The sequence below is a fragment of the Perna viridis genome, chromosome 2 (genome assembly GCF_037379345.1).
Source record: "Perna viridis isolate PV_CMFRI_1.1 ecotype Kerala chromosome 2, ASM3737934v1, whole genome shotgun sequence".
NCBI classification, from domain to species: Eukaryota; Metazoa; Mollusca; class Bivalvia; order Mytilida; family Mytilidae; genus Perna; species Perna viridis.
In genome coordinates, this window is record NC_142446.1 from 31,112,425 (window position 1) to 31,140,066 (window position 27,642).

General features: G+C 34.9%; 1 protein-coding gene across 6 annotated transcripts; it reads right to left on the minus strand.

Moving 5' to 3' along the window:
* Window positions 1-969: 969 nt before the first annotated feature.
* Window positions 970-27,621, minus strand: LOC148624620 (uncharacterized). Of its 6 annotated transcripts, none has more exons than XM_088567369.1 (9): window positions 27,476-27,621; window positions 24,905-25,455; window positions 23,790-23,826; window positions 23,260-23,331; window positions 21,825-21,917; window positions 6,716-6,906; window positions 2,310-2,484; window positions 1,967-2,040; window positions 970-1,275 (listed from the first exon to the last, which is right to left on the minus strand). In XM_088567369.1, exons 1-7 carry the CDS (start codon window positions 27,534-27,536, stop codon window positions 2,467-2,469), a joined length of 1,023 nt encoding a protein of 340 aa, XP_088423495.1. In that variant the 5' UTR covers window positions 27,537-27,621; the 3' UTR covers window positions 970-1,275; window positions 1,967-2,040; window positions 2,310-2,466. The 6 variants fall into 6 exon arrangements, with proteins under 6 accessions (XP_088423495.1, XP_088423496.1, XP_088423497.1 ...); XM_088567370.1 differs by having other exon boundaries at window positions 970-1,285; XM_088567371.1 differs by lacking the exon at window positions 1,967-2,040.
* Window positions 27,622-27,642: the final 21 nt, after the last annotated feature.

Genomic DNA, 27,642 nt, shown 5'->3' on the forward strand with positions numbered 1-27,642 from the left:
TATTAAAATAAGCGCTCGAAATAATAAATCGTGCGCACAATATACTATATTAAAAATGTTAAGGCGTGCGCATGAAATCATAAATTGTGCGCTCAAAATACGAAGTCTTGTGCACAAAATACTATATCGTGCGCACAATATACCATATTAAAAATGTTAAGCCGTGCGCACGAAATACTAAATAGTGCGCGTGATTATGGGAAACAAGATATAGTCAAAATATTAGGGAAAGGAAAGTCCTTGCATGCGCATTAATATTTTGTGATTTATTACTTTATGTGCACGATTAAGTATTTCGTGCGCATGACTTAACATTTTGATATGGTATATTGTGCGCACAACTTAGCTTTTCGTGTGCACGATCTAGCATTTTGTGCGCATAATTTATTATTTGATGCACACGATTGAGTAATTCGTGCGCATGATTTAGTATTTCGTGCGCACGATTTAGTATTTCACGCGCACGACTTAACATTTTTAAACTGATATATTGGGCGCACGATATAGTCTTTAGTGTGCACAATCTAATATTTCGTGCGAACGTGCGCACGGTTTCATATTTCGCGCCATGACACTTACAGGGCTCCGTAATATTTTGATTATCTGTACCATCAGAATAAAGGAAACAATACAATATTTTCTATATCATTTAGTTAAAATGGGTTATAATTTTATTGAAATGAATATAAAAATGAATATTTCAAGGGCAGATAACTCTGTCAAAAACCTTATTTTTCTAATATTTTCTTGTGAAATCTCTGGTCAAATCCATTGGTTGCAGAGTCGAATAGTGGTATTTTCAAATAGAGAAAGCCTTTCTTGAGTGAAATTATATTGTCAGATTGATGTGGTTTTGACTTGCATGTTTCTGATTTTTCCTATTTTGCCTGATTTTTACCCCAAAAAAACTTACACTAAACAAACATATTTCGATGTGTTGCAAGACAATTAATGAAAAAAATATACGTGTCACGTCGTATCGCCTTTTATTTCTTTTGAAAGGTATTTAACACAAAAGCTTTAATTTTATCAGCACGTCCATACCTTTTCCCTGAGGGTTCTCCAAAGACACAATTTTTTGAAATGTCACAAGCGTATTTTAAGGCTGGGGCCTTACGCCCTTATACCTCTGCAATTTCTCTGAACAGTGATGAACAATTCCACAACATAATCCAATATACTGGACACCAGCACATTTCGCGTCCTCTGCGAAGTGGCGTATATCTGCCGAATTGCAGCACTTACTTTCAAGATCTTGTGGGTATAGATATTTTCCTGAAAAACACTGGTGAAATTAGCAGATTTCTAGGTTATGTCCAATAAAAATGAAACATCAGATCCTTCTCCTAAAAATCAAACTATATTATCGTTGACCCACAACATGTTAGGCTGGAACGTCTGTAAGTTAAGGTTGAAATCCAATAGGGCGATAAAAAGGGTGATCTCGGAACAGTTTTTGTACACGAGGGACACATATAAAAGTGTTTGTACATAGATAGGACCAAACAACGTCTCTTGGTGTCTCCCCCTTTTTCACAAGGGTGACAAATTTCATTATTGTCTGTTTCATTAATATATAAAAATAGGAGATATAGTGATTGTTTAAGTCATTCCAAATACAATTATTATTATCAAACTGCGTTTGTACCTATGAGGATTTTTGGTATGTGTATGTCTAAGTATGAAGATTGTACCAAAGAACCCATATCAACAGAATCCACTTGGTTCAATCTACAAGTACCTGTGGAATGACAATATCGAGAAAAATGACGAATTTCTAGGCTCACCAAACCCTTTTTTCCACGGAGAAAGGAATTAGGCAACCTAATGCTTTGTCCTATTTCTCCGTTTGCCCCTTCTTGCGTTGTCATAGAGTGAAAACAAGGCTTAGTGTTCAACAGATCACAATAATTTCCCATTAACAGTTTTGAAAGTCCAAAACGAAGGAAAAACTACAAAAAAATACCTGTCTCGGGGTCTTTCAAGATTTGGAATGAGCGCGAATCACCGAAAGGGAACGGAAACGGCCGCTACCGGTCCCTAAAAATTAAAAGGTGGTTTACAGTTTAGTGATTCAAGTACAAATTTGAAGAACTTGTACAGTATAACAATCAATCCGCAAATATTTTCCTTTTTGGAGGTATGTAGTAAAAATGCAAAAGTCATGTTCTTTGGATTGGTTTTTAAAAAACGTACAAATGTACACAAAAAAAAGTATTTAACCGACAGCTTCATTCCGTTGTCAAGAAAATTCGTTTACAACAATATACAAGGAAACAATTCAGAGGATGAAAGATAGTATTTATTACCTTACTGGCTTTCTTGATTTCTTTTATCAACGGCATCATAGTTGTAGGGCCCCTTGAACATTTCAGTCCAACTACATCTGCGCCTGCGTCCTCTAACTGCTTCATTGCTTCCGGATAAATTAATTCACCGTCATATCCGTTAAGTATAGAGTCATTGTTATAACTGCCGGTAAACCTTGGAGAAAAATAAAAAGTGGTAATACAGGACGGGAGAGCTATACTATATGAACATGTTGCGTTTTGTACCAAAAAGTGCCATTTCAATTATAAGAGGTGATGTGATTACATGGACTGATCGCCTGTTGAAGGGATAGTTTACTTTTAAATGCACGGTATTCCGAAAACTTCTAACGAAATATTTTGCGCGCGTTAGAAAGATCGCATCTGTGATTGGACTTCTAGTATACAACACAGCCAAATCGACTTATCAGATACTATTAGACTTGCCGTTCCCATATTGTTTAATACACTCTTAAGCGAACATTGCTTCATCGGAATCGTTGTATGTTTCTCCAATTATGTAATCAGCCTTCTCGTCGACTGCCCATCCGATTTGCTCCTTTTATGAGAAACAATTGACTGTAATAATGGTATACGTATGTCCACTGCATTGCATTTGGGCACATTGACATTTCAAATGGGCGCATAATTTTTTTCAATGGTATTTTAACATGTACATTTCATTTTTGTAAGCTTAGATTTGTATGACTCGTAAATATATAACATTGCCGTTTTTGTGGTCATTTGCCAGCAAAAAAATCTCATCCTTGTTGGTTTGAATTGTCATGGCATCCAAAGCAACACGAACATCATCCCTTGATTTCGGAAGTGTCGGTATCTCTCGCCGGTGCTAGCGATATACAGCAAGAGCTACGTTTCTGGCATCTTGTGGTTGAAGGCAGGAATCTGGGAAGTCCTGAAGCTCCTGTCGAATGATTTTGGATGGTTTTGACGATATATCATCAGAAGCCTTTCGCTTAACAAACACACGCAATGTTTAGTCTCAACTTTTCTCTCTGAATTGTCATGGTTGTGCTCTCCCGTTGCCTTTAATATAACGTTGGATTCAGCATCTGTTCAAATTCTCGGCTTATATGTCGTTTTCTTTCAAAACGCGGTCAATTCAGAAGGTAATTTCATTATAAATCAAAGACTTTTTGCATCTGTTCGTCTCGGACACTAAAACATCCATCTTGATCGAAAATTGATATAAATAAAATGAAAAAGATACATTTCTTAGTCTTTTGAACACTTTATATACACGTTTTTTTAACCTATTCATATGCTATACCAAATTTACTGAACCTACCTGTAATTATAATTACCTGTAAATACGCCCAATTGAAAGGCGGAGATTCAAAATCTTTGCGCCCATTTGAAATAAAAAATAATGCGCCCAATTGAAAGGAAGTAAGTTTTTAACATACGCTCAAATGCAATGCAGCCCGTATGTCTCAAAATTCACAAATCAACACAAAATACAAAACGCACATACACACATATTTATAGGCGATTTTAAACTTGCCGAGAATAAGGTAGATCATACCTAATATTCATAGTAGATAGATTTTCCTATTTTTTCTTAGATGGCATTGAATTGTTATGCTTTAGAAACATATAGGTAACCGAACTTGATTTCGAGATAAGTAAGCAATAATAATGAAGGCAATTTTTTTACAATATTTCATATGGATTCTGTAGGAAATTATCAATATTTCCTTCACTACGGTATTAAAAAACTGGTTGATAAAATTCCTTTTAAATCTAAAAAGAAACAATTAACTGGCATTCTTCCAGAATTTTTTCAGAAAGAAATTCGGGGGTCACCGAATTTTCTTGTAATAATAAAAAAAAACCTAAAATTCCCATTAGATCTCTAAAGAACATTTTCCCACTAATTATCCTTCCTTGAAAATGGCTTTTCACAGTTTTTTTTGTCATATGAACTTTTATGTCAAATATATATTTTCAACATTTTTTTATCATTTGAACACTATTCAATAATTGAATATATATCTTTTTTTTGTTCGTTTGATCAAATGAACACAAGAAAAAATATCTGTTTTTATCATAATATGTAAGACTGTCGTCACCAGCCACAGCAGGAATTTCTATATTCATTAAACAAATAAGGAAGGAGATGACACTACATTTATACTAAATAAACCAGCATTTAGGGAACTGCACATGTTTCTTAGCCTGGTATGTATAACATTAACTTTCCTTTCAGCAAAATTGTATTACTCGGGTTTTTTTCCCGTTGTCGTTTTTATGATTATTTAGAAAATGCTTATGTTCCTTGCATTTGTTGTCTCTGAAGTTAGCTGATTCCAGTCTCTTACTGTTGTATAGAAAAATGACCTTTTGGTACTAGTTAATCTGAAGTGGGGTATGATATAATTATACGACGAAATCTGTTAAGTAAGTGGAAGCATAATATCGCTTACATGTACGTATTGTGGAAACAGATGTTTATGAATAGAATAAAATTTGTTAAGACGTTTGAATCGTATTTTATATCCCCTCCTTCGGCTAGTTGAAATCTAATGAATCCCCTAACTGAAGTTACTGATTAACTTTTTCAGCAAAACTGGTGACATATTTTCTTAATTAATAGCAATAACAATTCAGCGTTTGAATTTAGAAAATAATGTAGAAACAACTTTTTATGAGGTTTGTATTTCTATTTATGTATATGAAACGGAAAATACGCAAATCCGACGTGTCATCGGAAATACATCCTTTAATTTCTATCTTCTCAATCTATCAACAATAAGACCTATCGGTTTTTCCATTCAGTCTTTACATGTAGGCCTACATGCTGTGACTAAATAAGTAAAACAAATAAATGCAGACATTATTAAGCTTAGTACCTGTGTACCTAATTGTACTTATACATTATTAAAGTGCTAGCTTTTTTTCTGTAGTCATGTTTGTCTATGAAATAAAATGTTTGCTGGGGGCAGCTGTCGAACTCTGAGCTACTGGAGCAAGAATGGACACACCACTCAAGCTTGATGTAGCTCTAAAGTTTTATTACGATAAAATATTTGCCACAGGAAACAAATTTAGCCAGAATTTTGTCGGGCCTTTTTGACTGCTAATACATAAGTGGTTACGATTACAACCTTCCAAAATCTATCAAAGCCTTTCGATGGCTGTATGGCACACTGTGGATAGAGATCCATTCCCTTATTGTCAAGTTACCGTCTGGAAATTATGAAAATGCTCGTTTCTGTCCCTTTTTGGTCCAGAATTCCTAAACGGTTCAAGTCTACCAGACCCCTAAACAATTCCAGACTTCCTTTTAGGGTACGACATCTTGTGGTACACTTTTCAAGAAATCGTTCGCTTATAGTCAAGTTATTGCCCGGACATAATAAAAATGCTTGTTTGTAGTCCTCTTTGACTATTTCAAATTAAACTTAATTAAAATTAATCCTAGCCTTCCTTTGGATTTCTTTCAGAGTTGTCAACTTTCCTTTCATCTGTGACAACATCCCTTCAGCACCTACGTATGGAGTGTTCATATCATAACTCATACGTTATGCCACAGCTTGCCGAAACTACGCAGACTTTTTGTGTCGCACTAGAATTCTAACAAGTAGGCTTCTTGGACAGGGTTATGTTGCTACAAGATTGAAATCATCACTACAGAAGTTTTATGGTCGTCATCATGAACTCGTGTATCGTTACGATGTATCCATCTGCGCCATGAAAACTGATTTGTTCAACGTGTCATAGTTTGCCTTTCCTCTTTCGACTACCCCGGACTTGACTTTTTATGAGCAACTCGGCGGCTGTTTCTAGAAACACAGAGGACGTTTACCATGCCGGTGCACCTGGTCCATGCTACAAGTTTTAGTGGAGTTCGAGTTGCTCATTTGCTTTTGTTACTTTGTATGTATTATTTTAGTTACTTTATGTTCTTTGTTGTGTATGTTTGTTTTCCATGTCTGGTCTTTGTCCCTGGATTACATTCTTTTGATTACCGCTAAAATCTTGGTTCCTTGATTACTCTTTGATAGTATGGGACCTTATGCTACAATTTCATAAAGATCTATACTTATAATAAAGATATTGTCCTCGCATGAATTGTCTACGGACGACGATAACGACGCCAACGATACCGATAGCATGATACCATTCAAAATACGGACGGAGCATTATCAACGTTTTTCATTGGTTTACAAAGATGAATTATTCTGTTAAACTTCCCTTCCGTCAAAAATACCGCCCGCTCGTACCTATTTTTTATTCCTCCGTCCCGTTGTCTATTTTTTCATACTTACGAGAAAACATAACATCAGACGATAGTTTGTTAAGAATGGAGAATGAAATGTAAATGAAGAACCTATCTAACACGAACTTTATGATATTCAGTATAATATAACAGTAAAAAGTACCGTAAAAGCTTGAACCACGTCAGATCCAGAGTGTACGAACTCGCGGTGCATTTCTTCAACGAGATGAGGATATTCAAGAAGGACTTCCGGAACGTAACTGCCGTACTGTAGGTAGCCACGCCTGCCGAATTCCCACATGTATCCTTCAGCATTCAAAATGGACCCTCCATTTTTGAGAATATCTCGTATATCTGAGCAAAGTTAAAAGAAAACGTAAATTATGTTTGGTTTAATGTCATGAATAATTTGTTAGTTTTGTCGTGCAGATACCAGTAACTGTTGTTCACTGCCGAAATTGCATAGACGTGATTCTTTAGCAAGAAATAAAAACCCACTGAGATCATAAATACTTGAGTATTCGACTCCAGAGAGAAATTATAAAGAGGGATGTTGAGTACCAACAGGAAGAGCTGTTTCCATATATTTCACGGATCGATGTTCAAAATTATTGGTGGTCCGAGGTTCGGGACCCCCGATATCTGACTTTGGAGTTTCAAAATTTATTTGACATGGGTCCTTGATATTCAACCCAATAAATCGACAATTTTATAATGTGGACTACTAGTATTGCATTTTTTCAAGTGGAATCTCGATTTAAAAAAAATGAAAAATACCCAAACCCTCCTGCTGTATCAACCATGGTTTCGTAGTAGCATTTACATAAATTAAACCTAAGCTTTCTTTATATTAAACCGACTTGCCGAGAAAGAATATTCTATTATTTTAGTCACACACAGAAGATATTTTATCTTTCATCCCTTTTAAATGAATAAAAAACAAATTATAATATAATCTTAATCTTAACAGATTTTAGTAGGTTGTCATTTCAACGACTGTGTTTTACTGACAATTTCGACAGTCGGCATTCCAATGGGAACACATCGTTCTCCTCTACTTGCTGATCTATTCCTTCAATCTTATGAAGCTGACTTTATAGCCGATCTGATCGTAAAGAAAGAATATCGTTTAGCTAGATATTTTAATCTCAGTTTTCAATATATAGATAACGTATTATCGTTAAACAATCCTAGTTTCGGGGATTTGATATATCGCAGCTATCCCAAAGAACTTGAGATAAAAGAAACTACAGACACTGCGAAGACAACCTCATATCTTGACCTACACTTAGAGATCGATGGTAAAGGAAAAGTACTGACCAAACTTTACGACAAACATGATGACTTTTCATTCAGCATTGTCAACTTTTCTTTCATCTGTGGCAACATCCCTTCAGCACCATCGTAAGGAGTTTTCATACCACAGCTCATAAGTTATTCCACAGCTTGCCGTAACAACACAGACTTTTTGTATCGCGCTAGACTTCTTAAAATTAGGCTACTGGAACATGGTAAAGTTGCTACAAGATTGAAGTCATCACTACAGAGGTTTTATGGTCGTCATTATGAACTCGTGGATCGTTATGGTGTATCCACCTGCACCATGAAAACTGATTTGTCCAACGTGTCATAATTTTCCTTTCCTCTTTCGTCTACCCCGGACTTGACTCTTTATGAGCATCTCAGCGGTTGTTTCTAGAAAAGCAGAGGACGTTTACCCTATCGGTGCATCTGGTCCATGGTCCCAGTTTTAGTGAAGTCCGAGTTGCTCATTTGCTTTTGTTACTTTGTATGTATTTATTTTAGTCACTTAACGTTCTTCGTTGTATTTGTCTGTTTTCCATGTCTGGTCTTTGTCCCTGGATTACATTCTTTTGATTTCCGCTAGAATCTTGGTTCCCTTGATTACTCTTTCGACCTGAAGGGCGATAAATTGAATTACGACTTGCACATATAGAAACGGGAAAGTGGCAACTAATAGTTTGTAGTTTATTTATGCAGGATGCCGGACAGTTGTGTGTTCATTCATCTAAATATTTCAGGTAAATCGACAAAGATCCTGAATATTGCACAGACTGGCGCACTGCTGCGGTGCCGCCTGTATTTTAGTGTGATTTTTAAAAGATAAATAGAAAGTCATTAAAGAACAACATCAAGAATATCGCTCGATTAGTTGAAGTAGATCTCCATTCCTTCCTTTTATGTTACGCCTAATATTGCAATTTGATATTTTTAGGTGTAGAAATTTAAACAATCAATAAAAAATGATTCAGTACACGAGTACTTTGACTTAAATTTTATGTCGCCATTGAAAACTGAATCACTGTGAATTCTGAAAATAAGAAATTTAGCGAAATAAACAGCACATTTTTGGCTTCAAACGTAAATATTATTTGGACTATAAAGGGATTATGTGCTTAAAATCGACTAATATATTGGTACCTTTTAGAAATAAACAAAGAAATGTTTAAAACCAAGAATGAGTTCAACAGAACCCGAACACTATCAGTGTATCAAATTCCTTTATGCTAATAATTTATTTAGCCTAATTGTATGATTAAGTCAATAATATCAATGATCCTCCTAGAGTAAATCAGGATATCCTACTTAATCCTAAAGTAGGAATTGAAATTGTTATTTGAGCTGGATTAAACTAATAGTACGACAAATTGTAATGTTCCACTATAAACTATGAGGGAAAAAGAGATTTTAATATTGACCCATATGAACCATTTAAGCATTCAAATAAATATCAATCGATAATTAATCGTCACGAATCTGAAGAAATAATCCGATTCACACACAATTAAGTATGATAAATCACCGGATCATGATTAGCAGCGATTATGAGCTACGTGCAGACATATATAGGTTATTCACCTATGGAACATATTATTCCGTCTGTGAAAATGTTCGTGCAGTCCAGGTCTTCCCTATTTTAATCATGCATCATTGTCACAGAAGATTTAATACCAATGCAGTGCTCAATTTGACAAATATGGTGAACATCCCGAGAAACCAATATAATTTTATTGAGACTTATTTAAATAAGTTGTGTACATGACTAGTACTAAACTGCTTAAGTTCAGCAGTTGCAGATTACACCTGTACATTCAGCTAATGTTGACTGCACATAACATTTGTATGATTATGTGTGCATGACTTTGAAGCGAATTGGTTTACGTGAAGAGATTGTCTTTTATGTAAATCGCACACATGTGTTAATATTTACCTTTAGTAGCCATTATTCCTTTCGCCTACACTCAACAGTTCTCGTAGTAAAAAAGAACCCCTTTTGTTGATAAAAAAAAAAATTGAAGAGATGTATGGAAGCCCATTCCGGTCATAAGCTTCAAATTGTGTACATTTAAATCGTAATTGAAAAAAATGATCACTTGCAAAAGCACAGTCTCTATAGTTTTGATCTTTTATGCTTTCTTTTTTAAATCTAAGACGCTCCATCTTTTTTTTCTTCTGATGGCCGTAATATTGGTCTTGTCCTTAAAGTCCTCCCATACAAAGTATGTAATTTTTACCTTATTTAACGTTGCCGACTATCTATATTATTTACAAGGCGAGATCTATAAATAATCACAAGCAATCATATTGATTCAAATGAACAAAGACCTGCGCACGTACCAGATTCCCCTTCATTTTTCTATTTTCTTTTTAAAAAGCCATAGTGCCGACTAACTAGTGCTGGTATTTATATTTTTCTCTTGATTACTCCTTCACGCCACTGGGTCGATACCGCTGCTGGTGGATTTTGTCCACGAGGTTATCATCAACCCAATAATACAATTTTAAAATTAATGGTTTTAACAAGAGGAATGAAAGAAAAACTGGCTCGGACGTCCCCCAGTATAAAAAGGTCCGAACCTGACAGCAGATCGGACACACCGTTGTCTTGTAAGACTGTTGTGTCCCCAGATGTGAATCTTAGCACGCTCACATCTGGTATAGATAGTGCCCCGACCATTCCAACAAAAAGTACCCAATCACACGTTCAGTCTGCAGACCATCTATTCCAGTTCAAAAATTCTCACTATTTCAAAATAATCAAACCATGTTCCATTACTTTACATGATATATTTGACTACAATGATGACGAACCACATTGTACTACATCAAAATGTGGTATTAAAAATTTTAAAACATGCAACATTCTAATAAAGGACTCTTACTTCCATACAAAAAGTCACGACGACTTAAGTCGCAAATCAACAAACTTAATATATGGATTAGAATGCGACTTATGTGGTTTTGTATTTGTCGGTGAAACACAAGAATGATTAAACAAAGAGTAATCAAGGGAACTAAGGTTATAGCGGTCATCAAAAGAATGTAATCCAGGGACAAAGACCCGACATGGAAAACAGACATACACAACAAAGAACATAAAGTAACTAAAATCATACATACAAAGTAACAAAAGTAAATGAGCAACTCGGACTCCACTAAAAACTGGGAGCATGGACCAGGTGCACCGGTAGGGTAAGCGTCCTCTGCTTTTCTAGAAACACCCGCCGAGTTGCTCATAAAAAGTCAAGTCCGGGGTAGACAAACGAGGAAAGGTAAACTATGACCCATTGAATAAATCAGTTTTCATGGTGCTGATGGATACATCATAACGATCCACGAGTTCATGATGACGACCATAAAACTTCTGTAGTGATGACTTCAATCTTGTAGCAATATAACCCTGTTCCAGAAGCCTATATGTTAGAGTTCTAGCACGATACAAAAAGTCTGCGTAGTTTCGGCAAGCTCTGGCATAACGTATGAGTTGTTATATGAACACTCTATACGCAGGAGTCGAAGGGATGTTGCCACAGATGAAAGGAAAGTTGACAATTCTGAATGAAAAGTCATCACGTTTGTCGTAAAGTCTGGTCAATAGTTTTCCTTTACCATCGATTTCTAATTGTAGGTCAAGATATGAGGCTGACTTTACAGTCTCTGTAGTATCCTTTATCTCAAGTTCTTTTGGGTAGATGCGATGTATCAAATCCCCGAAATTAGGATTGTTTAAAGATAATACGTCATCCATATAGCGGAAACTGAGATTGAAGGATCTAGCCAAAACGATATTCTTTCTTTCTGATCATTGTTTTTGTATGCAAAACGTTGTACATCCAATGTTTATTATCAGAGGTAGATGTAGAAAATAATAGCAGTGATAAGACCTATACTGCTACCACACTCTCCAAAAAAGAGATTGTGGAAATCCACAAATCTGTGGTATCCTCTTTTGGTCTCTCTACCAAGGACGACGCTTGTGATTTACCGTCTATGTAATGGATTCCTAAACTCCACAAGAGTCCATACAAACAACGTTACATAGCTGGATCTGCACTATGTACCACCAAACCTCTGTACTCACAGCTCTCAAAGAGGGTCTCCAGTCCTACCACAACACTTGTTACTCCTGTAGTGGTATTAATTCAATGTGATCCTGAAAAATTCGAAAGATCTTTCGGAGACAATCAGTTCAAGACTATTATCAGAATATAATAGCATTAAAAACCTCCATACCGATCCACAAGATCATGATGACGACCATGATACTTCTGTAGTGATGACTTCAATCTTGCATATGACATAACCCTGTTCCAGATGCCTAGCCGTAAGAAGTTACATAAAGTCTGCGTAGTGAACTTGCATGGTATTTCTGATTAGACCAAAGTTTTAGACGGAATTTACAAAAAAATCGCAAATGAGTGGAGTCCGGGGTTTGGATTCATAGATCAAACAAGCATGTCAAACAACAAAATAACATGACAATTGTGACACACAGAGGTGGTTGTTAGGAGATTTGTTTTGCTGGGGGCGGTTGTTAGTGGTTACAGTATATTATTACTATTACCAGAAACAAAACCGCTCTAAAGCAATCACCAAGTATTGTAATGTATTGCCTCTTTACATGCCTTTCGGGATGCAATTAATATCTTGACATTTTTTAAAAGATAAAACAGATATATATCGATTTGACATGGATGTTTATATTACTACTGAATGATTCATATTTCTTCTGTGAAATTAGTTTTCCGTGTCGTCGCGTTACTTGTAAATGTTCGTGAAAATTTTTATTGAATAATAATTTTTTTAGTGAAAATTTTAATTTTTGCATTGTTTAATTTTGTTATATAAGAAATTGAATTTAAAGATTCTCAATGTTATCAAAACTAAATTCAATTTTTTATGTAACTTTTTTTCTTGTGTATTTTTGTGTTACACTAAGAAGTTGTCCTAGTATTCCTGTATATTGCCATAGCATTTAAAATTAATTTGTCGCAACTGTGATTTTGCCCACAGACTGGTGTGCAGATCCGAAATTTTAAGGGGTCAGAAAAAAGAGTGTCACAGGCAAATTTCATTTACGTAAAGAAAACAATATTTTTAAATGATTGGGTTCCACCGGACACCCCCTTCCACCTTGATTTGCCAAGGGTCTGACTTTCACTAAATGTATCATTTCTTGACTTATATATGTGAACATGCTGTTATGAAGCCATCCTTTTAGATTTCGTCACACTGACATGTAATTTATATTACTGAATTGGCTGAATAGACAGTTACAATGATGACCCGTATACTGCGGTGAATGAGTCACCAACCTTTTAACCAATGTCTTATTACATTGAAAACTATGTTAAGTGATATAAAAAATCAGATAGCTGGATAATTCATCTATTTGACACAACAGACAACGATGTTCACACCTCGAAGACCGCTACGGAAAAAACAAATGCATTACCCCTAATTAAAGAGATAAGTATAAAGCAAAGTGAAACATGAATAACATAAGGAAATAATTCAACATTTCAAATTATTCAAAAGTAAATACTCCTTATGTGGTTAGCACATCAGTTGGTGAATAAGAAGCCTGAAATGGAATGCCCATAGCCCAAGACGGTTTCTACATGTTCGGCTGTAGTTAAAAGAAATCAAAATTATATATAACAAGGCAATGTCGTCGGCGAATGAGGGTTTCCGCATGCAATTTCGTTCAGTAAAACTGCAAATGGCGAACATTCTAAGCTGAACAAAAAGTTATCAATGTATAATTTGCACAAGAAAGTAGATAAGACTCCTCCCTGCCGCATACCTCGGTTTATTGGAAACCATTATGACCGTTTACTATATTCATCATAACTGCATTGCTCATGTTTATATAGCTTTGGTCAATAATGCGTAACATTGAACCTTTAATCCAAGGATCATATAGTTTACTAATCAAACCGGCATGCCACACCGTATCAAAAGCTCGTTTTATTTTCAAAAACGCTGAATTCTTCTCTAACATTGTTATAATAGTTTCGGTACACACAAACGACGGACAGTTCAAGTCCTTTGTGAAACCTTGCTGCTTTTTGTTTGGAAATGAGTCAGCATACAAGTCACACTATGTTTGAGTTCTTATGAGTAAAATACTTCGAAACAATTTGTAAAATGACGATAGAAGTGCAATTGGTCTATACGAGTCACATTTGTGCATCGGCTTAGATTCGCCTTTATGAATAGGAATGATAAACGCCTTCTTCCACGATGACGGGATATAGCCAACCGCCACGATCGAGTTAAGAAGTTTCGTGATGGCGATGATCAGTTGTTATCCAGCATACCGTAGGTGTTCATTTTGGATTCGGTCAACTTTGTTTAGCTTAAGTTTTCGCACATGAATAAAAGCTTCCTCAAATGTGATTATACTATCGATCAGTGTATCTTCTGGTTTATCTGCTATATCACCATATTAAGCATTATAACTGTCGTCATTACTGGAGGATATTTCACTATAGTAATTTACAAAGCATTCTACAATTTCAGTAGGAGATCGGTAGGTTAAATCAGAAAATCTGATTTCTTTATACACGTGTCATTTAGCTTTTTCATTTCTATGCCACATTCTCCAAAATGGGCGTATGTCACTCTGTGGCTTCATTCATTTTTGGGCAACGTTATCTAAGGACTTTCGATAGGCCGCATCGTACGTATTTTTTCATGTTCTTTTCCCATGTTTATAGGTCATGTAAGCCACATATTCAAACCCTCGTGGACGCCCTGTGCTATCCACATTTTTCTCATATCTCTAGCAGTCCTGTGAGCTTCCCGAACATCCTTTGTCCAGAATGTTTTCTCACTATTGTTGAATCTAGATACTGGAACTGTTTCATTTGCCAAATCGACTAATATGCGTGTGATTTCGGTATTCAGTTTTCGTTATATTCACAGTTTTCAGTATCATCATACTTCATAATGGCACAGCGAATCTTGCAGTCAACATGTAGCTGATAATTAACGATGTTCTCAACAGTAGATTTCTTCCAAAAATGTTTCTCGTTGTGATCAAATAATGTATGGTAACGGTCAACAAGAGTGTTAATTTTGCATAAGATAGGTGTATAATCAGATACCAACTCAGCGTCTTCATTTCTTTGTACAATGCATGTACTGACACAGTCAATAAACGGTTCAAGATATAACCCAGAGTAGTCTTTCTAGGTGTAAAAGTGTAGCCAAGTCCTTTGCACAGGTCAGCTTTGTTGATTGGAATCAGTGTATTATTTTGCTATGAAGGTAATATGAGCCGAGACTTGCGTTGAAGCACTGAAGAGATCGGAACAGTGTCATATTGTGCATTAAAATCTCTGTACCCAGATGAGAGCAGTAGTTATACAAGTCGTTAATATATTCAACACAGCTACTATTCAGCCCCGTGCAGGTAGCTGGGGGCTAGGGCGCTCTGCCCACAGAGCAACTGGGTTGTGTGCAAAAGGTGGTAGAATGGGGTACCCCTGACGTGTAACATGCTGGGATTATCAGGCTATAATACGGAAAACCTGACCGCAGACCATATTGGTGCACCGTGTTGGGAAAGATGCCACGTTCCTCGCACGATAAAGACCCCTACAGTGGTATTCTCCCGGAGTAGGAACCATAGGGCTCCGCCAAAGGAATTTAAATTGCCCGACCCTACCCACTTCTCCCTATTTCAAGTGACAATTAAATTTTGTCGACCCCTTTATCATTGTGTCCCATCCCATTTGTCATTTCCTCATCATTTCATGTTCATTTTATCATCCACTTCATGTTCATCGTCTGAATATAGCTGAAATATTGCTGCTCGGGCGTTAAACCCCAACAATCAATCAGCTACTGTACATATCAATATCGTTGTGGTGGAATATATACACCAAACACAAATATTGAACTGTTAGTGTTAGTTATAATGTCAAGCCCTTGAAGACGTTTTGTGAGGCCAGTTTCAATAATATTTATACCATAATATATGACCCGCTTCACAAGAATAGCTCATTTTCCGCTACCAACAAAAAATCTTAAGTCTGATTTATAGGTCGTACACAATTCGTAGTTTGGATGAAGTGATTGAAGAAACGAACAACTTTCACTTAGTCTGAGTTCTGACAAGATAACTACATCACACTTAAATTGTTCAAGAAGATTGTTTAAGCTACGAGAAGATGAAATTATCTCCCTGACATTCCAAGTAAGAATAGCCAGTTCCATTATGGAGATTAGAACAAACAAAATTTCATTGTTCTATTCATTATGTGTTCATGTATCACCAATTTGTATCGTTTGAACCTGCTTGATTCCGGTCCGGATCATATCTATAGGCTAAAAACCACTAATTCCACTTCCCATAGGCTTCTATGCTAATTTCACAATATTCAATGGCTTCTCTGGACTTTACCTTAACTTTAACCTGCAGAGGACTATATATCAGCATGATTCTACATATGTCAGCTCACAATCCTCAGAATGGCATGTGGGGTTAGCAGACTTGCAGTGCAGTACTGGTCACCGGAAGTGAAGGGTCTATAAATAGCATGGGAAATCCCAGTGTTTTCACAAGATAGGGGTATATTTAAAAATCATTATGGAGATTAGGCTTCACATCACAAGAAGCAAAATTCACCTATAAAATGTACAGAAATGTTTTTCCTTTCAGAAACTGTTTCAATTTTTTAAATAAGATGAGAACTTTTTTCACAGCACTACGAGGAACAGGGGTAATTTCTGCGTAGGACTATTTTTGCGTACGTTCCAAATGCTCATTGGTTGAATTGGTGGTCTGTAACCTAAATAGTCACTTTTTGTCTTAGAAAAAATAAATAACTATACAGGTATCTTCCTACACACATACTGAATGCATTTGCAAAGTTTCAGTGAAATGTGACAAGCACTTTTTTAAATATTTGATTTTTAAATATAGGGTAACCAAGTTGTGCGAGCAAAAAAGTGACAATATTCTACCATACTTAAATGCATTCAATATTTGCAAAGAACTTTTTCTGACTTTTCAAATAAAAAATATCAATCACAACTTGTTTTTTAACAATATTAATGAAGAAATAGTTTTAAAAGTAATCATTTTCTGAGAAATTGGTCTATTTTTAAAAATTTATTTCTGACATGCCTCCCCCTTTTTCTTGATCACATGTCAAAAATCCTAAATCTTTAAATTTTCACAGAAGGTGATATATTTGGCTTTAAATTTGTAAATATAGTGTTTTCACATTAAAACATGACCAGTAAAGGGCACCTAAAGCAAAAAAAGTGCTCAATAATGGATTTTCCATGTTGTCATAGGGGAATGCTTGTATGGCCTTAACCGCAATAATGAAAGTGAGTTTTTCCTCATTTTTAACCTAATTTTTGCTCAAATCTACACAAAACTTGATTTCAAGTGCTTATTACCACCATATTTAGATAAATATAGCCCTCAAAGTTTAATATTTGATATTTTTACTAAATTTTCTACACTTTTTACAAGATAGGACATAAAAATCAGCCAAAAAGACCAATTTTCCATAATTTGGACCTATAACTTAAAAAAATGCATATTTTGAAGGATTTTTGTAGTGTATTCCTCTCATGGCAAAGTTAACAAGATCTTCAAGTAGTTTAAAGCTATTTCAAGAAACTTTTCATTTTGCCATGGCTTCATCTTAAGGCTAAAAACCACTAATTCCACTTCCCATAGGCTTCTATGCTAATTTCACAAAACTGTTTCAATTTTTTAAATAAGATGAGAACTTTTTTCACAGCACTATGAGGAACAGGGGTAATTTCTGCGTAGGACTATTTTTACGTTCCAAATGCTCATTGGTTGAATTGGTGGTCTGTAACCTATAGCGCCAGTAGTTAGCGGACATTCAACGTCTTATTCGAATATTTGGGAACCAAAAGTCAGAGTTTTCAAGCTAGCTGTGGGCCATTATCCGAGTCAATGTTGATTTTGGCTAAAAGTGTATTGTTCCGACTATTGAACATAGCGACGTGGGATGCCTCTAAATCTTTATTCTCAATAAAAATCACAATACCAGCTTTAGTTGATCTGGCATCTATGTTTCCGGTTACAGAAAATAAGCGGCCTTTTACGTCGAACTACTCAAAGGAACAAATCAGAGTTTTCTGCACAGTTACTAGATTGGAGGATGTTCCGTCAATGCAGAAAGGGATCATATAATTAGCATGTTCATTGTTCACTTTAGTTCCGTTGCGGATCAATGAGTGCTCATTATTGCGTTCAATGTAGATCGTTCGGTATAAATTGTGCTGATGTGTGTATTGTGATTAATGGGTGGATTGAACTCTACAGATGACTGGTGGACAGAACATTTTGTCAGTCTTCACGGCATGATGATTTGTGTGACTTGTGTTCAGTGTCAGCTTTAGTATCAGTCGTGTTGGTCTTGTGGTGTGTTGGGGGTTCACTAAGGGATATTTCTTTCAAGATAAATTTTATTTTGTTGTTATGTGGCTTGATACTCTGCTATAATGACGGCATCATCTATTCAAAAACATCAAAGTTAAATTCGCCGACAGCTTGCAGTTTAGCATTCACAGTTTTCTAATAAGATACTGGGATTACAATCTTAGATTCAACGTCGACAGAATGTTTTTACAACGAAGTCTGAAGCTCGGCGATTTTATCAATCGCGATTTTCAATTCGATGGACATCCGTCGGACAGTCTTTTTCTGGTCTTTTAGTTCAGATTCAAGCAATACGATTTTGTCAGCTAGTGAATGTACATTAATATTGTCAACTGAGTTTCTGGGTTGAACAGCATTACTGCCTAACGGGGTCCCCGTAAAAGATTGTGTATTGGACTTACGTGAATTTCAGACAGATTCCCCAGAATAAACTGATTCAACACAAAACAGTCTTTTGTATACTTGTAACTGCTTGTCTTATTCTCTTGTTTTTCTGTTGACAAGTTTACCTTTTGAGCAATTGACAATGGAAGCTGCTCGACTAGCACGCATTCTTCCATAGGTTATCGTCATAGGTCAGCATCTATTTTATCAAGATGTGTTTCTATAAATGCATCACGGGACAAGTTAAGCAAGGACTTGTCGAGGTCAAAAATAAATGACTGATATGGTATTTTACAGAGCAAGGACATGGGACTTTCATCATGGTGACTGATATTTTGAGTAATCGGAGTGATAGGCGCATGCAAATTTGTATTGCCTTCACTAGTGGGCCTAGTGGGAGTGTCACCAAACATTACACTGGAATTATCTTACAATAGAAATCCTTCAAGCTGGACTTTTGTCCACAGAACCAAATGAAATGTCACATAATTCCGATTTTTCAATATCGTCCTGATCACAACTACCGCGGTCGCCATCTTTGTTTTACCTAGTGAAAGATGAATCGATGAAACGAGGTTCATAATAGGCAAAAGTGAACGTAAACATTTCACCACGGAAAAAGCAACATACTATTTTTTTTATTTTCTTCGTCACAGTGTACAAATACTAAAAAGCTGTCAATTTCCAGTAAAATGTATAATATTAAATACAAGTAAAGTACAATTAAAGGGAAAGACCACATTTGTATTAAGTTCGGTTCTTGTGATAAATCATACCAACGTAAACAAAAATAAATAACTTTTAACGCAAAATGCGCTTTTATAAAATGCTCAAGGCTACACAAAGTTCGAAATCTTTGGAATATATGTAAATAGCCATCTTACAGAGCTCTCCTTTCTGAAGGATGATCATAAGCAGACTTTATTGATTTTAACCGATAGCTTTCGATTGGCTCGTGACGTCACTAAGTCGGTTTGGTACTATTACAAGTACTGCATATAATGTGAAAACAAAGAATATTCCGTTAATATTTCTACGATCCTGTTTATCTAATCACCAAAACATGTTGTCTTGTAAAGCTTACGATTGCATGAATGATAAAAGAGAACATTCTAAAAGTTTTTGATCGGCAACACGAACATTCTTTGGATGTAGATTTTCCTATGACACACTATAGTCTTCTGGGAGCAAATCCCGTTGTTCGTCATTGTTGTCTGACATTTGCTTATATGTTGTGCCTCATTCTCTTAATTCTTCTGTTTACTCGGGGTTGAAATTATACGGGAAAAGTCCCAAATTTGAGATTTCTTCGGACATCGTAATCAATTACCTACTTTCACTTTACAAACCGACTTCGTGACGTCACAACTCAACCGATCATGGTGGCGCCCATAGACGCGGGAAATTCAACTGGCCTAATTTTAAATCGCGATTAATTAGTTAAGAAAAGTAAATAATTTTGTTTCAATTTAATTTTCATGAACATTTAAAAGATTAGTTTCGATATTTATGACTTGCACAATAACATGGTCTTCTCCAGTTAATTTACATATAATTCGCAGATTGGTCATTTATCAAACTGATGAGTCGCTACAAATAAAAAACATACAAATTGACACACTGACCTTAATGCATGTACGGATTTCCTTTGTTACGATACTCAACAATTTGAAGTCCTTTGAACTAAACTAATTTTGCTTTACACATAGCTGGAGCAAAGTAACGATAGTACTCTGTAAGCAACAATCGGATGCTTTATTGGCAACAGACTGAATATTTGTTGTGCGTAACATGGTAATTGCATTTATTTCACTTGCAGATAGTCAAAATTAATACAAGAAGTACTAATAAAAAGTATTAATAGAGATGAGACATTTTAAGGAACGGGATCGTGCGAAAAATAAGTACAAAACATAAAGTAACAAAAAATGAAAAAAAAAACAAAAAACAAAAACAAAACAAAAAAAAACAAAACAAAACAAAACACGATTCAAAAATGTGCATTTAAATAGTGATTAAGTTATACACATGTGTATTAAAATTACAAAATATTTACAAAATTATACACCTTTGTTGGCATTAAGATGCTTTCCTTATAAAAAAAATTCGGTTAAATTATGAATTTTTAAGTCATAAAAACAAAGACATAAACAAAATGATATCAATATCAACTCAAAAAAGAAACTTTGTTTTTTTTTCATAAAATTTGCAGTTGTAAAAATATTCTAAAATCTTTTACATACAAAAGTAATGTACAAGAAAATAGAATAGTATATATTGTGAAAGTTTTACCTACTATAAGATCAACCACTTGGTTTCAAGGAAAAGTTCGCCAAAATGGATTGTTTTGTGTTCATTTCAAGTTGATATTAAAGTGTCCCCATAATGAAAACTAATGGTTTGTTGTCTACAAAACGCTTAATTATGTACAGTGACACCTGTCTCAATCAAGCGCTGGGTAAACCAAACCAAACATCTCTATTAAAAGTCCATATCCGTTTAAAATATACATTGAGCAATTGCGTATGCCTAAATCGAACAAATGGTAGACAGGTTTAGGCAGGTTTCATTGAACGTATGATGATCGATAAATACACAAAATTAAAATATCTTCACTAGAACACATTCATGTAAAACTGACAATATTTTTGTAAAGCAATTGTTTACTATACAAATTATCTTGACTCATTTTCACACCGATGGCTCTATCAACGTGAGTGATAATCTCGACTACATTCTTGTAAATGCAGTCACAACCTCTGATTGACCTTTTCTGGCAATACCCGAATTAATTCCAAGCTAACATGTGTACTCAGACAAGTAACTTTAACGAGGATAATCATCCGATAAAAAGCTTTCAAACCTCACAGCATAACTATAAATAGTTTGTTGTGGTCATTAATCGATTTGAGAGCACTACGATTGTCTATCCTTGCCGATATCTTAGTTCCGTTTTTCAATTCGCTATATTTAACAATCTGAAAAGGGATATTCATAATTTTAGTATGAGTAATCGGTCTGCACTCTTCGGACTTCTCTCCATTTGCGGTTTCAAACATCAAACAAACTAAAACCCGGATGTAGTTTTTATGTAGATTATCTGAATATGTGTTTGTTGTCAAGGAAAGCGTAATGACATAGGTACCTTCATTTGTAAACGTAAAATGGCCAGTTTCTATGTGGTGTGATATGAAGGAGTTCGTATTTACGCTTCCTGATGCTCTCCAGTGAACCAAATCTAAAATAAAAGAATACTTTAATCAAAATACACTAATGACGTTGTCGTATTTCTCAATCGCTGGAACATTGGTGTCCGGCTCTGGAATTCCTCCTATTCCAACATATATTTTCATATGTTTTAAACATTTGGAAATATGCTTTATTAAAAGAAACTATATGGAAACCACAATGATCAAATGTTATATACAATATCATATATTTAAATGAATATGTAAGGTTTTATTTGTACAATAAGTGATTTTTACACCATATTTGAACATTTAATTGCATATCCTATTTCGCATTTTATACATAAAACTCCGTTAAATTAGATAGGAAAGCTTAGTGGAACCGCCTAAGGAACACTTGAAGCGTGTAACATGAATATATTCTTATTGCATAAAAATACACTGTTTAAGTATAAAATACACATTTTTTTCATTTACTACAAAAGAGAGAAAACCTTAAGATATGTATTTCTTTATTTTACACAGCTGATTAATAAAGGTGTCATTTATTCGTATTGGTCTTGAATTATGTGCTCGGACAACTCGAACTGGGCCTTGTTTAGCTGTATTTTGCCTAAGCGTTGTCTCGGCTCAATACCGGTACAGCAATCCTAGGCTCGATACGACTGTCCTTGGACACAATACAGGGCCAATATGACAAAGCATATTCTATAATAACCATACAATATTTAGCATGTTTTTCCTTCACCTTTAAGCTTGATAGTGTTTTTCATCTTGATTCATGAAGTGATTGTTAGAAGAAAGCCATGATTTATATATAAAAATGTACTGAATATTACATGTCAAAATCTGTATCGCATGCTATATCAACCCGAGACACCCATTTTACCACAAGGGCCACCGGCCCGCGGTTTGATATAGGTCGATTGTTGATACAGCATGTTATACAGATTTTGGCATGTCATATTCATTATATCATATGTTTCAATTATACTTCAAGAGTTGTCTGTGAAAGGGTGCTATATATCGGGTATGCGATGTAGGTTTAGGGGTGTGATATAGAGTATGCGATATAGGTCTAGAGGTGTGATATAGGTTATGCGATATAGGGTGGACGATATAAGGTTTGAACAAACGCTTATGATGCACATACAAAAAAAAGTTATATTTTAATCTAAATATATGATACATAAACATATATCATATATTTCATATTAGATCGGTGAATATTCTATGTGCATGTTTTAGAACTTACTCATTTTGCCCGATTCCTTCAAGGCCCTGTAAAACCACCTACCTAATTCTAACTAATTGAATGATATGCACTTAAGGAGGTAGACCTAGGGTAAGGGACATAACTCATGAAATCATGAAAAAGCTTATGACACATACCAGTATTTCCTATGGTCCAGTTCCTGGAGAAATCTGCTTCGAATTCTACGATGCGGGATCCATTATAAGTGCCTAATTAACACAATGTCATATAAAGTTGTTTTTCTTAAGATGCTTATTGTGATGAACTGCTCCTTTTGTTTTAATACTTGAGGTGGCTCATTTCTTTTAACATTCCGAAGATAAGGTCTCAACTGATTCATACTCATATATTGCATGGAATTTAATCGTAATTTACAGAATAACTTCTCATTGCGTTTAAGAAAATCTTATATATTGGAATGGTGTTTCTCAACATATAGTACTCAATACATTGTGCATTTTAGAAACCATGGAATGCGAGGGAATGGGCTCGCTGAAAATGTAAAATCACGGACTGCATATTTCGTAACTTTATGATCGATTTTGTGTTCGTATACATGTGTTTTTTCTTTTTACTAATGATGTTTGTTTTTTTTTATCTTTTAATCGGTACATTGTTAGTTTACTTTTATTACCCGGCCCCTGGTCCTATGATTTGTAACACTTACTGTGACCTGAGCGGAGGCCTGGAGTAAACTTTGTTTCCTAAAAAAAAAGAGAAATAAATAAAATAAATAAACACGAAGAATATGAAAATACCTCAGTCACCAAACGTACGATTAGTCTGACTTATGATTTGAAAGATTACATTTGGGCGTAAAGCAATGGGAATGTTTGTTATTTCACAATGTTTCTTACACTGTATATTTTATTTTGTTTGTGGAACTTTTGTCATTTGCAATTGTTAGTTTCCTCGATCCTTAGACAACACACTTAACGTATTTGAATATCTTCCCGTTCTTTTAATCATTGCTTTTTAAAAATGCATTATTACATAATACAAATCAAAACTATCATGTTGTATACAAAAGGTGAAGGTCATATTTAAAAGTCGCAGGGGTATTCCCAAGGTGGAAACCATTTAACAACACATACGCAAAGAAATTTCCTTTCTCGTAGATTAATTGATATTTCATCTCGATTTCATACCTTTCTCACACATAACTATTGTTGAGGTAATGATTTAAATCTCCATTTTCTTTGCAGGAGGTACTGAACTTCTCTGAAGATGAACCATTAACTACTTATTTTACAATGACAAAGCTCTCTATACATCAATTCCAGCTTCCTGTAGTGTGGTAAATCCAGTGGTTTACGGTTAACATCGAATCGTGGCATTTTTGTCTATTATTGAAATCTAGTTTGCATTCTTTTCGGTAAGGTTCATGATACTATAAATATGCGAGATATATTCAAACCGAAAGTGCTTGAGTTCTGAGTTAGATCCGTAAAATGGCAAAATGTTGAATAAATAGCTGTCACATTTTAACGATTATTTTTTACATTTTGCTATCAATTACAATACATTAAAAACGCGTAGAACCATTGACTACATGGGCAGTGAAATAGAAAAAAAATCGTTAAAGCATCATTTAATTTTGCCATTAATGGGTCTAACTCATCAACTCAAGTCCATACATGTGATTCAAACAGCGAATTTTGCTATCGAGTGCATCCGAAATCTGGATGTCATTACGATAAAACCTAATTATATAATCATGAAAAAAGAAGCGGACATCGTATCTTACGCTCGTGCATTTTTAACAGTTTAAGGGATACGTACTTTATACTCTTTGATTGGATCGCTAATACAGCACATGCCATTTTTCTTTTGCTTTTCCTGAATGTTTTTGGTAGCGTCACAGGTATAACAATACAAGTTTGTTCTATTGTCCGAGTCGTCACTAGTCTTGATGAAGCTCCAAATTCCTAAGAAAAGTCCTATTGCGCATCCCAATGCCAGAACTAAATTTACACTAGTCTGTGGTCTAGTTAATAACTCGCCGAAGCTGGAACATCTCTGAATGGATTTCTTCTTTGGAAATTGAGGCTCGTCTAATGAAATAGGTGTAACACGCCCCTTCTCGTCTTGGTATTTAATCATTTCATGGCAGTGTCCGTCTTTTGGAGGCATATAAATCACCACGTTGCCATTAACTTTCAGCTCCTTTGTCGAGTTTACAGCATTGTCTTTTTCGACATCATTTAAACAAGTGGTAAGCTTTGACAATCCATGTTTCTTCTGTGGGGTTCCGCCATCGATTTCATCACTTCCAGACTTTTTCAAGAACGGGTCGTTTTCATCATCTGGTTCAATTTTCTGCACCTTGCTTTCTTGACGAATAAAAATGATATCATTTGTAGATTTCTTGGTTATACTTGCCATTCTTATTCACTATTTTGTGATTAACCAAGTTTGACAACGTTAAAGTCACCTGATATTATAATTTCATAAAAAGAAATAATATAAAATTTTGTTCCGGTCTTATGGTATCAGATTTTTGTAGTGATATCTACTAAGATGGTTAGAAAATTTAAGAAAAATGAAATATGCAAAGGTATGACGTAGGATGTTTGTTTCGGAAAATCCCTCGATCTTAGTTTCCGCATGTACTTAGTGACAAAGTATATAGTTTCAGTTTTAAAATAGGTCAATACTATACAATTAACTATGGGATTGCCCACATGAATGGAGAATATGATCACGTGTACAAGGTTATGGTCGTGATTGACCGATATATTTTATAAAGAATAATGATTTGTGTTACTTAAGACACAATACAATTTTATTTTCGGATGATGGGTTTTCGTTTAGTGATTTTTACACTGTAAAAAAATAATTGGCTTAGGTTTGAAATATCTAATGAAGAAAAAAAGTAAAGCTCTAATGAAATGGTATGACTAAGCACCCCGAACTTTTCCCGACACCAAGCAGTAAAATGTACTTTTTAATACCGACTTTTAAAGTTAAGACTGGTCAAACTAATATTCAATTCATATATTTGAAACTTTTATCTAGATGTGCTTACTGTCCTAGTGTGGATTAGTTTACTTGTCGCGTTTTGTGATAAAATTTGTTCTTTCTTAAAGTAAAGCCTGGCAATTTCTTTTAAAATATAAAACATCGTACCCCCGTGCACACCTTGTTAAACATTCACCTTACTTGTTGCCCTTGTTCTTCACGAAAACTATTAATAGGTGTTCCTAATCAGTCCATTTAAAGAAGTTAGAATTTTGTTTATTTACATTGACGTAATCAACTTGTTTACTTTTCTACCTGGTGCCCTAACCGTTACCAGTTAGCTGAATTTGGACCAATGAATATCTTCATTGCCTTTTGTTAACAAATACCATTTTTTTTTGTTTTTGTTAAAATACTTACTGTGAAATCTGTCAAAACCGAACCAAACATATACATCGGAAACGTGTCGAAAACAAGCGCTATTTGTATGATATTCAACCACCCCTGTCTAAACTAAACAGGATTACAAAATTTCGAGGAGTTTAATAAAAAAAATATATGTTTTTTTTTCCAATATTAACTTTTTAATTTTAAGGACATAAGTATTTAATCAATATGTCCCAGTTCTGAAACATTAATAAACTATCTTCATATCAAAATTCTCTAGAAATCGGATCTTAAATGTCGTGTGAGCAATCAAATATGTTGAAGAAAGACGGGAAGGATTGAAAATTTAGCTCTATTATTTGACACTTCGAACTAAGATGGTCTTAGAAATGATGAAGGTTGAGTGGAACTGTATCTAGGGTTTTAGGAATATAGATATTCATTTTTTGTCGGCCAGTGAAAGCCACTGTAACGGGTAGTTGATTCCATTCATCAATTGACAGTTCTGGCCGGTCTTTACCAAAGAAGGTCAGAAGTGCACATGTTTGCTTTGTATATGACAGGAATAGTTCAATTTTTTTCATACAAGAATATCTAAGGCATAGACCCTAAGGATTACCGAGTTCATTTAACGACTATCATGTATTCTGTTTTTTCTGTGATTTTTTTTACCAATGTTAAAATATGAAAAAAATAGCACAAAATTCTGCAGATTTCTGGTTTCTAAATTTTTGGTTAAAGCTTAAAAAGTTATAACTTCCATCGCAGTGTATATGGTTGGTTGATCTACTATTGACCCTTGCATCCGGGCTTGCAGTTACACCATAACGTGAACTGATAATATGTTTGATTAATGTGGGTGTCCCTTTTTTTTTGTTTTTTTTTTGTTTTTTGTTGTGTGTGTGTTGTTTTTTTTTAGTACTAGAAACAATAAAAAAATTAAAAATAACAATAACTGCTTATGAATTATATCAATTATGTTGTGAATTTAAAAAGACAACTTACGTTTGTGATATGTTCCCAAGTTAATGGAAAGCAACAGGAATATCATGAAATTTAAATACATCGTCGTAAGTCTTTATTTAGATACAATGAAGTTTGGAGTTACCTTTGGTCCGAATCACAAGTCTGAGTCACAGAGTAATTTGTGGTTTCTCTGTGATTCACGTTCT

Bases quoted from the DNA above. Each gene is read 5' to 3' on its own strand.
- LOC148624620 (XM_088567367.1), bottom strand. From the start codon at position 27,536: ATGTATTTAAATTTCATGATATTCCTGTTGCTTTCCATTAACTTGGGA. The intron at 23,827-24,904 runs GTACGTATCCCT...CTTTTTTTTTAG, and splicing joins ATCCAATCAAAGAGTATAAA to GAAACAAAGTTTACTCCAGG. The intron at 21,918-23,259 runs GTATGTGTCATA...CTTTTATTTTAG, and splicing joins CTGGACCATAGGAAATACTG to ATTTGGTTCACTGGAGAGCA.